This window comes from Crassostrea angulata, chromosome 1 (genome assembly GCF_025612915.1).
Source record: "Crassostrea angulata isolate pt1a10 chromosome 1, ASM2561291v2, whole genome shotgun sequence".
Classification (NCBI taxonomy): Eukaryota; Metazoa; Mollusca; class Bivalvia; order Ostreida; family Ostreidae; genus Magallana; species Magallana angulata.
The window spans coordinates 24,907,871-24,926,587 of record NC_069111.1 but is presented as its reverse complement, the minus strand read 5'-3'; the positions used below and the strand labels follow the sequence as shown (position 1 = coordinate 24,926,587).

General features: G+C 34.8%; 1 protein-coding gene across 2 annotated transcripts in view; it reads right to left on the bottom strand.

Annotated features, from left to right (window-relative positions):
* The window catches only part of LOC128175223 (MFS-type transporter SLC18B1-like), a 59,050-nt gene extending 40,646 nt beyond the window's left edge, over positions 1-18,404 (bottom strand). Inside the window, exons 1-4 of one of the 2 annotated variants that reach the window (XM_052840692.1) lie at positions 18,230-18,404; positions 8,032-8,413; positions 6,461-6,556; positions 2,900-2,973 (exon numbers count right to left, since the gene is read on the bottom strand). In XM_052840692.1, the coding sequence (XP_052696652.1) occupies positions 2,900-2,973; positions 6,461-6,556; positions 8,032-8,382 (521 nt within the window). In that variant the 5' untranslated portion in view covers positions 8,383-8,413; positions 18,230-18,404. Of the gene's footprint in view, positions 1-2,899; positions 2,974-6,460; positions 6,557-8,031; positions 8,414-10,846; positions 11,480-18,229 lie in introns of those variants that run through there. The other variant, XM_052840698.1, reaches the window with a different exon arrangement.
* Between the last annotated feature and the right edge of the window lie 313 nt (positions 18,405-18,717).

The following is an 18,717-nucleotide window of genomic DNA, read 5'->3' as shown; positions in this document are numbered from 1 at the left end:
AGGAGATTTCTTTAGCATCTTTGATAATTGAGATTAGGCTCTGCATCTGAAGCAATCTCTGCGTTTCATTTATTATATAGTTAAATCAACTATGCAAGCTATCATCTATAAAACATGTGACCTGTTCAAAAAAACTAAACCTCATCCAGCATCTGAAACCTATGGCTCAAATTCAGCATTCAAGCCGGTCAGGTGCATCAGTATCATAAGACGCATCATCCATGCAAGTTTAGTGATGTTCGGACCAGTAATAACTAAGAGATCATCATCAGAGGGCACTAGCAATTAAAACCTTAACCTCCTCCAGCATCTGCAACCTATGGCTCAGATTCAGCATCCATACAGGTGCATCTGTATCATAAGACACACCATCCATCCAAGTTTGGTGAAGTTAGGACCTGTAATAACTAAGATAAATTTTTTAGCATCTTTGATAATCGAGATCAAGCTCTGCATCTGAAGCTACCTCTGCAATTCATTCATATTACAGTTTAATCAACTATGCAAGTTTGAAATAGTGCTATTATCTATTAAACATGTGACCTGTTCCAAAAAACTTAACCTTATCCAGCATCTGAAACCTATGGCTCAGACTCAGCATTCAAGCCTGTCGGGTGCATCAGTATCATAAGACGCATCATCCATGGAAGTCTGGTGAAGTTAGGACAAGTAATAACTAAGATATAATAATCAGAGGGCACCTGTTTCAAAAACTTTAACCAGCTCTTAAAACCTTAACCTCCTCCAGCATCCGAAACCTAAAGCTCAGATTCAGCATTCAAGCCTGTCAGGTGCATCAGTATCATAAGACAAACCATCCACACAAGTTTGATAAAGTTAGGACCAGGAGTAGCTAAGATATAATCATTAGAGGGCACCTGCTTAAAAAACTTTAACAAGCTCTAAAAACCTTAACCTCCTACAGCATTCGAAACCTATGGCTCAGATTCAGCATTCAAGCTTGTTAGGTGCATCAGTATCATAAGACGCACCATCCATCCAAGTTTGGTGAAGTTAGGACCAGTAGTAACTAAGATATAATCATCAGAGGGCACCTGCAACAAAAACTTTAACCAGCTCTAAAAACCTAAACCTGCTCAAGCATCTGAAACCTATAGCTCAGATTCAGCACTCAAGCATGCCTGGTGCATCAGTATTATAAGACACACCATCCATGCAAGTTTGGTGAAGTACGGACCAGCAGTAACTTAGATATTGCTATCAAAGGGCACCTGCAACAAAAACTTTAACCTGCTCCAAAAACCTTCACCTCCTCCAGCATCCGAAACCTATAGCTCAGATTCAGCACTCAAGCCTGTCTGGTGCATCAACATTATAAGACACACCATCCATGCAAGTTTGGTGAAGTAGAGACCAGCAGTAACTTAGATATTGCTATCAAAGGGTACCTGCAACAAAAACTTTAACCTGGTCCAACAACCTTAACCTCCTCCAGCATCTGAAATTTAGGACTCAGATTCACCATCCAAGTCTTTCAAGTCCATAAGTAGGTCCAGATGCATCATCCATGCAAGTTTGGTGAAGATAGGACAAGTAATAGCTTAGATACAGGACCTGCAACAAAAACTTTAACCAGGTCCGGACGCCGACGCCGGGGGTACTGTAAATTCCTTATATTACGCGAGTACTTAATTCCGCGATCCCGCTGGATTGTATCAAATCGCGAGAATAAAAAATCGCGAACCTTGAAGTTTTCTCCTTTTTTCTTATAGTTTTCAACTCTCAGAAAATAATGGCGAGATTTTTAAATCCGCGAAGGATGCTTCTCGCGATTTTACGCGGATATTAATTCCTCGTGTTTAATTAGGAATTTACAGTATAGCATAAGCTTCCCTTGACTTCGTCTCGGTGAGCTAAAAATTGATCCCATAGAACTATGATTTTCTTTGAATTGATGAGCTTGTTAAATTTAATAAACTTCCAAAACATTACCATAGTTACCATACAATGTAAAAATATGTAAAAAAGAAAATTTAATATTACAAACAATTTTAAAATTGCCAAAAGTCTACAATCATATCAGTAATTTTGAATTTCATTTAAATTAATGCCCTATAGGGTCACTTCATCGATTTACTTGATTAATAAATTTAAACAACTTCTAAAAAATATAGTTAACTTCTTTATTAATAATGATATTATTTATTTCCTTATAATGATAGAAACTTTTGGTTTACATGAAACAGTTTTAAAATAGCCCCAAAACCATTGCCCATTTTACAGATTATCAATTTCCCCTAAACACATGCTCCATCTAAACCATGGCTCAGATAATGGCCCCCTTGGGACAAATGAATTCAGCCACACTTGTCTTTGATGTTCTTATTAGCTCCTAAGAATTTATCATTTGCAAACAAAAATTTTGCATTGTCAGTTGATAGAATACTTATAAAAAAATTTAGTTAAGACATAAAGACAAAAAACCTCCATCTAGATGTATTTATTTAAATTTTAGAGTGTTTTAATACTACATGTATTAATTAATTAATAAAATCTGTAAGGATTACCTCCCTTACTTTTCAACATCAGTGTACAATATATAGAATAAGGAAAATGAAAACTGTCAAAAAATCATTAAATCTTGTTTGATCTTAAAAAACTTGCAGGTGCACATCTTCAGATAGTGATCAACATATGTACAAATTTTCAGACTGTTCCATGCAGTAGTAAAAAATTCTATACGAGGGACAAAGTTGCGTCTACAGACAGACGGACAGGGCGAAACCAATATACCCTGTATAGTAAATATTAAACAAATGATTCTATCTAAGTTTGAGGGGATGTAAATTCATGGGCAAGGGTTATCCACGAAAGCCACGAACATTGGTCCCCCATGAACAATGATGACAGTAAGTTAGAAAATAACAATAAAATTTACCCAAATAACAGAGTGCATCCTCCACTCAAGAACAACCCTGATAAGTACATGAATTTAATTCCCACATAAGGAAGCTGAAATGGAGAGAGAAAAAAATAGATGCAAGGAAATTATCAATACAGAAAACACATACATGTATTTAAGTTATAGAAATTGTTACAATAAACTGTAGACCTGAAACCCTTAATCAATAAATAAAATTGCCAGCGAATGGATATTAAGAAATTATACAGACTGAGTTATAATTGGTACAAATTGGACAACATTGAAATGGTGATCATCTCAAAAGGGCCCCGCTTAAATAATGGACATATATATGAGAGAATATTTCTTTGACCTTGACTTATAACTTACAAATTTTCCAGCTGGCATAAAACTTTTAATTCAATCTCATTACCCCTTACATAAAGGCATTTTTGTTCAACCTGAGCAAAATTAAGGAAATGGAAAATAATCTATGGTCTAAAACTAATTATAAAGAGATCCTCTATTACTGTCACACTGACTTGGTTCAAATTATATAGTCACTGCACACCATTACCCCAAAAGCTCTATTAATGTGAAGTAGGAGCTAAATAGGGTCAAGTGGAGAGTATATACGGTATATGCTCTGAAAAAAGAATTTTGCATGATCCAATATGACCTTGACACTTGACCTACAAACATTATTCAAGGTTACTGCACACCCTTTGATCGTAGGCACTCTGTGAGTAAAGTAAGAGCCAGATTGGACCAAATGGAACAAGAGGCTCAGGGGCCACATCGCTCACTGAGCAACAATTGCCTTAATTCTGATCAAATTAGCATTACAGTATCAAAATATCTTGACAACTAAGTACAGTAGATATTGCTAAAAAAAATTGAAAATCTCCCAATTTTTATCCACTTCTTTTTTTTTGGTAAATACCAAGCCCCTTTTGTTGTTGTACCTGTAAGAAGATTTTTCTCTATTCCTGTATACCTGGCCCCCCCCCCCCCCCCTTTCGTGGCCCCACTTTTCTCTATGGAATCATGGTTTCATCAAATTTAAATCTGCATAACCTGTGCTTTCACACTAAGTACTGAGTTAAGGACCGAAAACTTTCCCAGAATATTTTTAAAGATTTTCTTTATATATTCCTATGTAAAAATTCAAACCGCCATCACGGCCCCGCCCTATCACTAGGGACTGTGATTTTGCAAACTTGCATTACACTACCCAAGGATGCCTCTACACAAGTTTAAGCTTTTCTGGCCAAATAGTCTTTAAAAAGAAGATTTTTAAGATTTTCTCTATATATTCCTATGTAAAAATTCATCCCCCATTGTGACTTGACTTGAAACTTGAATCTATACGATCTGGGGGTGCTTCCACTCAAATTTGGGCTTTCCTGGCCTAATAGTTTTGAGAAGAAGATTTTTAAAGATTTTCTCTATATATAAAAATGTATCCCCTATCGTAGCCCCGCCCTACCCCCAGGGACCATGATTTGAACAAACTTGAATCTACACTACCTGAGGATGCTTCCATTTTATTTTGGGCTTTCCTGGCCTAATAGTTTTTGAGAAGAAGATTTTTAAAGATTTTCTCTATATATTCCTATTTAAAACTTGATCCCCCTATTGTGGCCCCACCCTCAGCCCTAGGGACCATGATTTGAACAAAATTAAATCAACACTACCTGAGGATGCTTCCATATTAATTTGAGCTTTCCTGGCCTAATAGTTTTTGAGAAGAAGATTTTTAAAGATTTTCTCTATATATTCCTATGTAAAACTTGATCCCCCTATTGTGGCCCCACCCTACCCCAGGGACTATGATTTGAACAAACTTGAATCTACACTACCTGAGGATGCTTCCATTTTAATTTGAGCTTTTCTGGCCTAATAGTTTTTGAGAAGAAGATTTTTAAAGTTTGTCTCTATATACTCCTAAGTAAAACTTGATCCCCCAATTGTGGCCCCATCCTCCCCCCAGGGACCATGATTTGAACAAACTTGAATCTACACTATCTGATGATGCTCCCATTTAAATTTAAGCTTTTCTGGCCTGATAGTTTTTGAGAAGAAGATTTTTAAAGATTTTCTCTATATATTCCTAAGTAAAACTTGATCCCCCAATTGTGGCCCCATCCTCCCCCCAGGGACCATGATTTGAACAAACTTGAATCTACACTATCTGAGGATGCTCCCATTTTAATTTGAGCTTTTCTGGCCTGATATTTTTTGAGAAGAAGATTTTTAAAGATTTTCTCTATATATTCCTATGTAAAACTTGATCCCCCTCTTGTGGCCCCTCCCTACCCCGGGGGACCATGATTTGAACAAACTTGAATCTACCTGAGAATGCCTCCACACAAGTTTAAGCTTTTCAGGCCGAATAGTTTTTGAGAAGAGGATTTTTGAAAAATACCAACAAATTTTCAATAATTCTCAATTATCTCCCCTTTAAAGAGGGCGTGGCCCTTCATTTGAACAAAATTGAATCCCCTTCACCTAGTGGTGCTTTGTGCCAAATTTGGTTGAAATCTTCCCAGTGGTTCTTGAGAAGAAGATGAAAATGTGAAAAGTTTACAACGACGCCGACAACGACGACAACGACAGACAACGGACAAACTGTGATCAGAAAAGCTCACTTGAGCCTTTGGCTCAGGTGAGCTAAAAAAGCTATGCTCCTGACAAGGACTTTTCATATAATTCTGCTATGACCTTCAGCTTCGACCTAGAAACATGGTTCAAGGTCACTGCACACCTTTAACCAAAAGGCACTCTGTGGGTGAAGTATGAGCCAGATTAGACCAAGGGGAGAGAAGATATGTTCCGGACAAGAGATCTCAGATGGACAGATGGGACGGAAGGATGGATGGATGAAAGGACAGATGGACGAAAGGATGGACAGACTGATCACTATATGGCACCCGCAGAGCGGAGCCCTAATAATTATTACAAATGCTAATTCTCCACTGCAATTCTGATAACAGGATAATATACATGTACTTAATGAAAGTAAAAACTTTAACCCTTTTACTGTTAGTTACAAGTATATACATTGTGCTCAAATTTTCAAATACCTTTCTTATATTTTATATGAACCTTTATCGTGGGATATCCGTGTGTGAATGTGTCTTATGTGATAAGTAAAAGACACGATTACCTGTGGGTAAGCGACGATAATGAACCTTAGTCTATCAAATAGGTTTATTTCTGTGTGAACATTTTAATGGGTCAAGATCAAGGTACTGTAAACCAACTTTAATTCGTGTGCGAGAAATTTTTGCAAGGTTCACAAGAGCCTGGTCATTTTAAAGATTCCTCGCCATAAACCAGTTTTTGAAGTCGTTTATTACAACAAGACTAAGAATTAGTCATTGCATATTATAATATCCAAAGTAAATTCGTGAAATAAAATCGATTCGTCACTAATAAATGTTGGGTTACAGTAATATTTTGACATCACAATGATCCCTGCGTGTGCTATGCACTTGCTTATGGTATGATGGTTGATAGTTGCATTACTTTTACTGTACGAACAAGAGAGAGAGAGAGAGAGAGAGAGAGAGAGAGGTGTTAAAAAACCCTTACCAATTTTCCAAACAAGGGAGAAAACACAACCTGACTTAAGGCAAACACACCAAATATCCACCCAGATATAGTATCATTGACTCCTTTATCAGCTGCCTGTAACCAAAGACATCAGACTAAGCATTCAGACAATGGACTTTATAGTTGATAGAGCATTTCACTTTCAAAGTTAAACAAAGAATGTAAAAATATATACCGAAAGACATCTATCTAAGAAATGAATTCAACATTTTTGTTTTGATTGTCATATCAACCCCCCCCCCCCCCCCCCCCCCCCAAAAAAATGACCGAAAAATACATTACACAGAGCACATTGATGAAAATATTTTCCAGCCAATTCTGAATTCTTTACCTGGTACTACATGTGTCTTTTCTCAGAAGCCAATTAAGGGATTTTGGTCCCTGTTTATTGGGAGTGGAGCTGGTTACTTTCAAAGGCCAAACATAATTGAAAAGGAACTATTTATAAATAAGTTTTAGAAATTAAAAAAAAAAATTGAATTTCCTTGATGTCATAGAGGTACAATGTCAAGTATTGAGATAGGATGACTTAAATATATTGTTTTATGTATCACATGTATTAAAGATACATGGTGACGCAAAAACCAATATTTACTAAATATCGATTTATTACACCATTTCTACATATTTTATATATCATATGAAAAGATGAACTTCTTAAAAATCCAATTAAAAAGAGAAAAATATAATTAAGCATTGGGCCAATGCATAAATATTGAGTCTCCCTTCAGCTTCATAGCAATGCAAGCGCATGGGAATGTAAATACTGCAGCATGGCATATATCATGATAGAATGGCCTCTCGGTGAAACCGGATGTCTTCAGGAACTAAATATTTATTGAAATGTACTACTTAAAAATGCATGTTTCTTACTAGGGACATTAAAAATCGATCTTCAAATTCAAATAATTTTCTCAGTGAGACAATCCCACTGTAACTATTTTTAGACAGCAATCGCAATCACGTGACACTCAAATCAATGTCAAAAACAACGACTTGTAAACTGATAAGTGATGAACTATGATGAGTGAAATCTTCCATATGCCGAAATTTTGTATATTTCTTCTTATTTCCTTTGTTATAATCAAAAAGTCAAACATCTTTTTTGAGCACTGTGTCACTTTAAGATATGAGTGCTATATTTGTAAAATTTGAGGTACATACAGATGTACAGGGGATATTTGACCTCTACTGTAACAAATCTAGTTTTAACATATAATTTATATATACCGGCCGGTATATATATTTAAAATGGTACTTAAACCCATATTACCGGTAAAATTATACCAAACATTTTATTGCTTTATGGTTTCATATGTATATCCCTAATAAAATATTTATTTCTTTTTAATGCTGGCAAAAGGCTTCAAATTTTCAATTTTATGCAGTTATTGTGTAGATACATGTAGGGGTAAACTTTTTTTGCACAATTTTACAAAGTTGTATGAAGTGTTCATATATATTAAATCTTGAAATAAAAAAATGGAAAATATTAATGTGTATTGTTAACATCTATATCATCATCAAAGACTATAGTATACAATTCTCACCTCTTGAGGAAAAAAAGGTGCAAGCAATGACAAACAGAGATAAGACAGGAAATCAGCCATGCAAACACTGGCCAAGATAGCCTTCTGCTTCCTTGGCAAAGCAAAAAATGAGAACCCTGCACTGCTTTCCGTGGAAGGTATTGAACTGGTGTCTGTATCATCATTGCCAATTTGTTCATAACCGTTGCTCAGGACTTGATTTGTGGGGGTCTGTCTTGGAGTGACAGGCACGGAAACATAGTTAACAAAAGGAGAAGTGGCCCTCGTGGTCAGGCGGCTGTGTGGCCGTTCCTTCGTGGGGAGAAGGGACGCAGACTCCTCGGTCTCCTCATCATCACTGTAGTCAGACATATGATGCTGAGGAAAGGTGTTTCAGGCACTTCTGTAGAACAGGGAAAAAATATCTCTGAATAATGAATTCATATAAAAGTACACATGTATATAGTTTTAAATTTAAGAAACAAATAAAACAAATTACAGTCAGACTTCGTAATCTCAAACTAGAAGAGAATGTTTAAAAACTTCTAGGTATTCAAGTATTTGAGATATCGAGGGTAAAATACTTAACAAGAGGCCCATGGGCTACATCGCTCACCTGAGGAACAATAGGTATGATAAAATCAGCTTAATGGAGTCATAATACAAACTATCTGGACAATGTACAATAATACATGTAGATCCTGTATAAATAAAATCCATTTTCTCCTGGATATTCTTATTTTTATAATCATTAGTCCCTTTTCTAACAGGATGATTTTATAGTCATATCATATGTTGAGTATTGCAGTTCTCAAAAAGGTCCTTAACAATAGTTTATATATGGGATTTTATAAACGTACATCAAACTCTGAACCTTCTTGTGAAGCCAAAGAATTGTCCTGGGGCCAAAGTCTTAACAATTATAAAAAAACATCTGGCTGATTAGTTTCTGAGAAAAAGATTTTTAAAGATTTACTCTATATATTCCTATGTAAAACTTCGACCCCCCCATTGTGGCCCCACCCTACCCCCGGGGGTCATGATTTTCACAACTTTGAATCTATACGACCTGAGAATGCTTTCACACAAGTTTCAGCTTTCCTGGCTGATTAGTTTCTGAGAAGAAGATTTTTATTAAAGATATACTCTATATATTCATATGTTAAACTTCAACCCCCCATTGTGGCCCAACCTTACCCCCAGGGGTCATGATTTTCACAACTTTGAATCTACACTACCTGAGGATGCTTTCACACAAGTTTCAGCTTTCCTGGCTGATTAGTTTCTGAGAAGAAGATTTTTAAAGATTTACTCTATATATTCCTATGTTAAACTTCGATACCCCATTGTGGCCCCACCCTACCACCGGGGGTCATGATTTTCAAAAATTTGTATCTACACTACCTGAGAATGCTTCCACACAAGTGTCAGCTTTCCTGGCTGATTAGTTTTTGAGAAGAAGATTTTTGAAGATTTACTCTATATATTCATATATAAAACTTTGACCCCCCCATTGTGGCCCGACCCAACCCCCGGGGATCATGATTTTCTCAACTTTGTATCTACACTACCTGAGGATGAATTTTCACACAAGTTTCAGCTTTCCTGGTCTTATGGTTAATGAGAAGAAGATTTTTAAAGATTTATTCTATATATTCCTATGTAAAACTTCGACCCCCCCCCCCATTGTGGCCCCACCCTACCCCCGGGGATCACGATTTTCTCAACTTTGTATCTACACTACCTGAGGATGCTTTTACACAAGTTTCAGCTTTCCTGGTCTAATGGTTCATGAGAAGAAGATTTGTGAAAATTTCTCGAAAATTTTCATAAATTCCTAATTATCTCCCTTTGCAAAAGGGCGTGATCCTTAATTTTCATAACTTTGAATCCCCTTAGGCTAAGGATGCTTTGTGCCAAGTTGGTTGAAATTGGCCTAATGGTTCTTGAGAAGATGTTAAAAATGTGAAAAGTTTACAGACAGACGGATGACAGACAAAATGTGATCAGAATAGCTCACTTGAGCTTTCAGCTCAGGTGAGCTAAAAATGAATGGTTGGGACATACATATCCATTGTATTCTAGATATCAGTGTTAGAGATATTGAATTTAATTATTCATTTTTACGGTACTTTATTTAGAAAGCTCATGTGCCAAAATGCCCATCTGAATATCAATTCTAAAAACTGGTTTACGCAATTAATGAAAAGAACTCATATGCAAGGGTTTATCTATATTTATATTATTATTATTTATAAAATATAATAAATTCATGTCTTGTTTGACAGTTTTCAGTTCAGAGTAAGTTTAATTTAGATAGTTGACAAACTTAAAAAGCTCTAAACAAACACGAAATATTTTGAAACAGTTTATTAAGCATAATTTTTTTTTTACTTGATTATTTCCACTGCGCTATTTATTTCTCTATTAAAAATATATCCAATGCATTTCTGTTCCGACTTCATTAACGAGTTTGCTAAATGACAACAACAGACAAAATGTCAGAAATTCAGCTCAACAAAAGGGGGAGTAAGATGGTTTTAGTTTTACTTACGATGTTACAGTAGATTCTAAATTAAACACAAGGAATTAAGTTCAGCATAAAATCACAAGAAGCATATCTCGCAGATTTTAAAATGTCACTCTTACTTTACTGACAGATGTAAAATATATGAAATTATGATCGATGTATCCTGTTTGCTATTTTATATTCTTGATAATCTAAATCAAGTGGCTAAAATAAAATAATGTCAGGATTTTCCATTATCATAATAGATAATACATGCACAAAGTAAAAAAGCTGCAAACTGAAAGAAAACTAATTAATATACAATACCAAGTAAATAGTAATGAAGTACAACTTTTCAGTCAAATCCACTGCTTATAAATAAGATCCTGGGAATAAAACAGAGCTCTACAAGTCACTACTGGTATACAAGCTAAGTTAAACATAAAATTAATACATATAGTTATTTCAATTTTGAGTCTTAAACTACTTTAAACAATTTCAATGCCCGAGTTTGACAGCTAGAATTTACTGGAATTTAAGTCCATAAGATTATATACATGTACTGTATACGCAAAAGTTTGTAATGTTTGATGAAAGAGGAACATCCTGTTATGTAGTGATATAATCGTCTATTGAGAAAACAAAGGAGGTTCTTTTCATAAAATGATCACACGCTGGTCTTCTTAAGCTGTAGGCTTTGTCATACACAAGAAAAATCCACAGAAGCTACAGTGTTCTAAAGATATAGCAGGTTATGGTCCTGCGAGATAAAATTTATACATGTAGTAGGATATTGAAAACATATTTTTCTATTTTTCATTCAAGTCAAAACAGTTAGACAGTCCAACTTTGACTGTAGTTTTTCCAGCATGAATGGTGGAATCATCACTTAATTACATATCACATATATGATATGCTTCTCAAATCTCAAAGATGGCGAGGCGAAGCCGAGCTGTCTAGGAGATTGATTAACCCAATATATTTCCGTAGTGAGTCAGTAACTAACCTAATAAGTGTTTTGTTTTTCCCGAGGACTATCAAGCGACATATTTATTCACAAATAGCAATGATCTACGCAAAGCCAGGTTCAAGATGCCTAACATTTCATCCAATTTAACTCATTTAAACTCTTCAAAATTTGCAATCTCACCTTTCAAATACTCTTTAAAAACCTTTGCTTCACCCATGTTTACTTGCAATGTTTTGTTGCTATTAAATTTTAAATGTTTTCTCCCTTTCTCTGAAGAGATTTGAGCAAATTTTGACGCTGCCATTTTGTTCTGCTCCAGACAAAACAATGTGACGTCAATATTCTAAGGGCAACTACTCTAATTTTAAAGATTTCAAAGGGCAACTACTCCAAATACTTTAAGAACTTATGGCATGCGGTTTATGTATTAAATACTATGAAATGTCAAAATGAGTAAGCGAAGCGTCGGCCAGTGACGGCCATATTGCCTAATATTATTTCTCACCGAACAAATATAGAGATATATGAGGCAATCACGTGCTATGTTTAAACCAATGAAAGTGTGACATTTCAGTCGGAGGGAAAACAAATATATATATATATAATCGCGATGTAAACTTGGTTGGACAGGTACATAATCAAATATTCTGAGAAGCACTTTTGGCTTCACAGGATTTGATCAGGTGACCAACCAAGTTCATATACCAGTGAACTTTATAACATTGCTTTTTATTTCTTAAAATAAATCATAATTATGAACATATCACCTATAAACTTTGGTCATTCCATCATTCCAACAATCATTTTTCTTGTTTTCCATCATTTTAAAATGACAATACATGTATGGGTAATGCCATGTGCAGGTCAGGTGGTGTAGACATCCACCCTTCCCTGGAAAATTCAAATTTCCTCAATCCACATAGTAAAGTTACTGTGAATAGGCTTTTGACCCCCACCCCCCAAACCTCATTACAAACACAATTATCCCTTGGACCCCTCTTGGGAAAATTTTCTAGATCCACACACACATGCATGTATGCAATGGGATTTCAGCAAATTAATAAACTAAATGCTGTCATTAGACAGTATAAATACCCCCACCAAGTGTTTGCCCCTAAATAACACTGTTTTTACCAGTTTTAGTAAAAACGAAGGCTACATGCAATGTCTGGTAATTTCTAAAAATTTTAATTTTCATAAATTGAATTAATTGAGATCCCATCTTAAAATACCATTAAGCAGCCTTTTATGTAAAATTTGGGGTTGAATTTTTGGCATGTTAATTTTAAGTTAATCAATAATCTTAACATTTCATGTCAAAGAAAGAATGGTCTATATAATCATTACAAACAAAACTAAATTATGCCCCCTCCCCTCGACAGTTGCCGGCTTTAGAGTTGCTTCCGTGTGCCAACATCATCATGTGCGTGGATTTAGAGAAGGGGTGGAGGATGAGAATGAAGGGTCCAGACCCTCCTCCCCCCTTGAAAATTCATTTATATTACCGTAATAGTAAAATTACCAAAAAATACACCTGGGACCCCAATCCCCTCCCCCCTGCAAACACAATTACTCTGACCCCCCCCCCCCCCCCCACCAAACACACACAATCCTCATGGATAGAATATATTGATAACATGTACATGCAATTGCAATCAAAGAAGATAGTAAACAGAGCAAAATAAAAGACATAATTATATTGTGCAATGATTTTCAATGCAGATCTGCCAGGTCAGAAGATATTCTGGTAATTACTGATTTAGGGTGGTATAAAACACATATGTTGATATTTATGTGGATAAACATGCCCCCCCCCTTTTTTTTGCGCAGCAAAGATTTTTCTTAGTTTTACTTACAAAAATTTGAATTAACATGGAGTTGGCCCCCCTCACTTTTATGGGACCGTGTTAAAAAAAAATTAGATTGAAATTAATGAAATAATTTAGCCGTTGAATTGAAGTTAAAAGTAAAAAAAATTGGTTATTAAACTCATTGCGCTTAACTGTAAGCAGACATGTAGCATCGGAGGGGCGGTGGGGCCTGCCCCCCCCCCTCCCCCTCACTTTTTTGCGCAGCAGAGATTTTTCTTTATTTTATATACAAAAAATTGAATTAACATTTAGTTGGCCCCCTCACTTTTAAGGGACCATGTAAAAAAATTGAATTGAAAATAATGAAATAAGCAGTTGAATTGAAATTTAAAGTATACAAATGGGTTATTAAGGTAATTGTCCATACGTCACAAAACAACGTCTGACGTAATTCACGCGTTATTACGTCTTATCCGTGCCCGATCTAATTAAGACCTAACGTTAAAAGGTGTATTTCAAAACAAAAATATCAAGCTGACATAGAGATTGATTCAAAACAAATATATCAAAAATCATGACAACTGCAATCAATTAGGCCTACCGTGGTATTAATCAGCGAAATAACATGACTGGGTTGTGTTGATTGCGTACTCGTTTTGAAAATATAGACCGCTTACTTTTGTCCTGCATAAACATCAATCTATTATAAGGTTGAATTTAATCCCATTCTTTGAACATTAATCCCTGAAAGTCTATAAACATCCAAATTAAAATCCTGACCGAGATCTATATTCCAGTGGATAAGGGAGATAAAAACACAAGGGGAAATAATTTGACCTATATCATCTTTATCCTATTCGCTTAGCAACGAGCATAGATTTATTTTCCACAAAAAATGTTTTTAGAATTAAAATCATGCACTGAAGAGAAGTTGTTTCATTATAAGAACAGTCTTTAAAACCAGTAAAAAAAAGTTTGAATAAAGTTTAAATAGAGGTTTTGTTTAGAAGGCATATATCTGGTAGTTAGCATTATCCACGCATGTGACTGCAATTTCTAAATACCGATCTCGATCCATACTACTTACCGATATCCAAAGAAACCATCTTTTGCGATTTAGATAATACAGATTAATCAACAGTTTTTTTTTAAATCATGTTTTCTATTCAACAATAATCAAAACATATATTTTAGAGTTATGAAATAATAAACCTATGCACAGTTTTATTTTTAAGGACCTTTTTTCAAAATATATATTTTAATGATTTTACCAAAAATATGCCAATTGTGATCCTGAAAAGGCCGGTCCCTTAGGTAATTTTATTTCTAATTGATTAAGGGCGTTAAGTTGTAAGTAATGTCAAAATTTTAGAGAATTCTGTACGTAAATAAAATTGTAAGAGCTTAATTCTCTTTGAAAAATTATTCATTTTATCTAATTTGTATGCAGATTTATTATTTTTTTAAATAAATAAGCAAGTGTAACATAAAAACTTTTGTTTTGAAAGAATAATTACTTTATTTTACATAGGATATAAGTCAAAAAATGATTTGTTGAAAATCAAATTTCAGGCTTAGGCTTATATTCTTTATGTATGAGAAAAGCGCCATTTTCCGCAATCGGTTCTATTTTTAGCAACGGCCCTAGCTTTTATAATACCGATGGACCAGCAAACAGGGTAAAATTTGATAAGAACATATCCTAAGATACACGTTTGAAAAATATGAAAAAATTCTGTACGCATTTTATTTATCTAGTGGGGTATGGACCATTACCTTAAACCCTAATGAAATAAGCAGTTGAATTGAAGTTAAAAGTATACAGATGGGCTATTAAACCCATTGCGCAGGCACGTTGCATCGAGGGGGGGGGGGCAGGGGGGCCTGGCCCCCCCCCCCCCTCCCCACACTTTTTGGCACAGCAAGATATTTCTTAATTTTACATACAAATCAAAGTACTGAAGAACTGACTGGAGTTGATTTTGTCAATGTTTATTTATTTTAAAATCAATGATATGTTATTTTGCATGACAAGTACATGTAGTTTTTAATTTGAATTACGCATATTTTTATAATATGAATTTTTGGACTTTTTCAACAAGAATGTCAAGAAATCCACATATGAATCATGTTTAATAATATTTAAAGATAACATTAATTCAATCAAACTATGTATCACTTATAGAAATATTTCACGAAAATTGTATTGGATCCAACACAGGCACTTGTTTCTGAGAAAAAAATTTACCCTATAGTATAATAATAACACCTTGTGTTATTGTTATACTATAGGGTAAATTTTTTTCTCAGAAACAAGTGCCTGTGGGATCCAAGCATATTGAACTCTAGTCTCGTTCAACCAAATGCTCGGCTGACACCGTAAATCTCCGACAAGGATTTACGGAGACAGCCGAGCGTCGAGTTGAACGAGACTATATATTGAACTCTGGCGTCGGAATACATACGACTACAAAAAATATTTAAATAGTTCGTACCATTTAAAATCTGACTATTTTCAAGGTATTTATAAATACGTTTCCTTGAAAAACAATGCTTTAGCATACATTACATCGAATTACCAGTAATCAATTATTTTCAAGAACTAAGTCTTGTCAGCTGCATTGATTTGTGCTGAGGTCCAAACACTGTTTCACTTTTGGTTTGTCTGAGTAACTGCATAGGAGAGTTGATTAAAATCAACTCCCAAAAATTGAATTAACATGGAGTTGGCCCCCTCACTTTTAAGGGACCATGTAAAAAAAATTGAATTGAAATTGAATTGAATTGAAAATAATGAAATAAGCCGTTGATGTATAGGCATCATGGACATCATAGGCCATGACCCTATGGGATTGCTCTGACCCCATGAAACAGAAAAATACCAAATATCTTGAAAACTGTTGAGATCTCCACCACTAAACCATATACCGGTATATTAATTCTTGTTTCTAATGTCATTATGATGCATCAAATGGTGTAAAGTATATGACCCCAGGTGTTGTCTTTAAACCCCCCCCCCCCTTAAATGATGATAAAGGAAATGATGATATATTTTGATAACTTTTGAGATCCCCATCCCTAAACCATATTTATTCTTGCTCTTTGTGTTATTGCGCATCAAATGGTATATAGGTTGGAGTCACCTTCACTTTTTAGAACTGGAAATATTTAAGTATTTTATCTTATTCATATGTAGTGTTTGACTCATGTTGGTAATTCCTAGCCTAATGATGAATCTGTTTTGTTTAGGAGACATTACAATTGCTCCGAATACATATAACATGTAAGAATGAAAGAAGACTGAATCTTTAGAACCAGGTTTGATTGGGGGGGGGGGTGGATGTGGAGGATAAACATTCAATTTTAATCATTTTCTGTAATTAATTTAGTTATTGACCCCCAGGTAGAAAATAAGACTTCTGATCATATCTCAATAGATCATTTGTCAATTATGCAAGGTGTAATGAGATTTTTTAAAAACACTTTATACCAGTATATGAGACTTTTTAGACCCCAAACTATATTTTGATTTTAATAGATCATTCGACAATTAAGAAAAGTGTAAATGTAAGTTTTTTGATTTTAAGCAAAAATACACACAATTTTTTTTTTTAAGAAAATGAAACGTCATTTTATATGCAGTGTAAGCAGGGATACATGCACGGTCCGGGGTGGGGGTGGGGAGACACATCAATAGAACAATGCCTATCATATCCTAAGATACGATGTGTCTTTCCATTAAATCATAAGAGAAGTTCTGGGATCTAGGGTTTTCTTGGGAGTGATAAATGTCAATTTTCTGCTACTTTTCGACTCCCTGGATGTTATTTAAATTTTTAAAACCTTATTGCACATCCATAGGACAGCCCCTATCATATCCCAAGATATGATGTGTCTGTTCATTAAATCATAAGAGGAGTTCTGGCATCTATGGGTTTTTTTGGAGGGGTAAACATCAATTTTCTGCTACTATTTGACTCCCTGGATAAAATCTAAATTTTTAAAACCTTATTGCACATATGTAGGACAGCGCCAATTATATCCCAAGATATGACGTAGCTACTCCAAAAGTTGCAAGAGGAGTTCTGACAACCATACTTTTTTTTGCAAAAAAACATCATTTTTTGTTGCCCACTGATCCCTTAATTTAAAAAAATTCTGGAACCTGATCACACTTCAATATGACACCCCCAATCATATTCTAGAAGATCATTTGGCTACTAAAATTGAAATTTCCGAAACCTTATTGCGCATCTATAGGATACCCTAAAACATATTCCAAGAGATGATTTGTCTACGGTTGAAAATATAGGAGGAGTTAGAGGAAGAAGGTTTTTTGTGAAAAAACATTTTTTACCAATTATTTGACCCCCAGGATTACCAGAGAATTTTTTAAACCTTTTTACAAAACAACATGACACCCCAAATCAAACTCCAATAGTTCAGTTTGCTGGTTTATAAGATGTAAGAGTAGTTTGAGAAAGTAAAATGTGACAGACGGACGGACGGACGGAAAAGGGTAACAACAATATACCCGAAATTTCTTTAGAAAGTGCGGGTATAATCACATGATGAAAGTTTATTTATTATGGTCATAATAATAATATAGGTGGAAGATTATAATAATGACGATAGAATTGTAGACATTTTTTTTTTCACCCCACATAGGCATAGGTTTTCAATGGACGCCCAAAGGCAAATGCCTCGGGACAAAACCCCATGATTTACTCGGGAACGTATATACTAACGTTAGGCTCGTATATACGTCCCTGATTTATATTTAAAAAATTTAGTATGCATCTTTTGCACCTCGTTTACAACAAACAAAACAAAAAATTTGTGCTCTCCTCAAAGTTCAAAAACGTTACGTGAAACAGGGTCATTAACTGGCATAAACTTGAAATATGAACGAAAAAATAACTGAATTACCTGTCAATCATTTACGTAAAAGTTTTATATATCACACAGCTGCCTAATTCTATTTATTCCCAACTGATGCAAATATCTGCGCACATTGATTTGGCACTCTGATCACACGTTGTGAGAGGTATAAAAGTGACTGCCGTCAACCATTGTCTTATCATGTGACTTTTTCTGGCCTTGAAAATCAGGTGACATTATGCGAGCGAAAATTCAAATCTCACAATTTTTTCAATCTTAAGTAGGTTTGAATTTTAAACATGTGTTTTGGTTTTTTATTAATATGACACTTAATCATTTCTTTGAATTCAATCTAACTTTAAATATTAGTTTACTATAATATAGTTAAAGTATCTTGTTTTTATTAAGAATAAAGGAATCAATGACTCTAAATTATCACTGAACACAACACTTCTGGTGTGGGGCACATAGCAACTACGGGATGGTTCCTCCACGGTGGCACATTTAGGAAACCTATTGGTAATTTTTTTTATTTA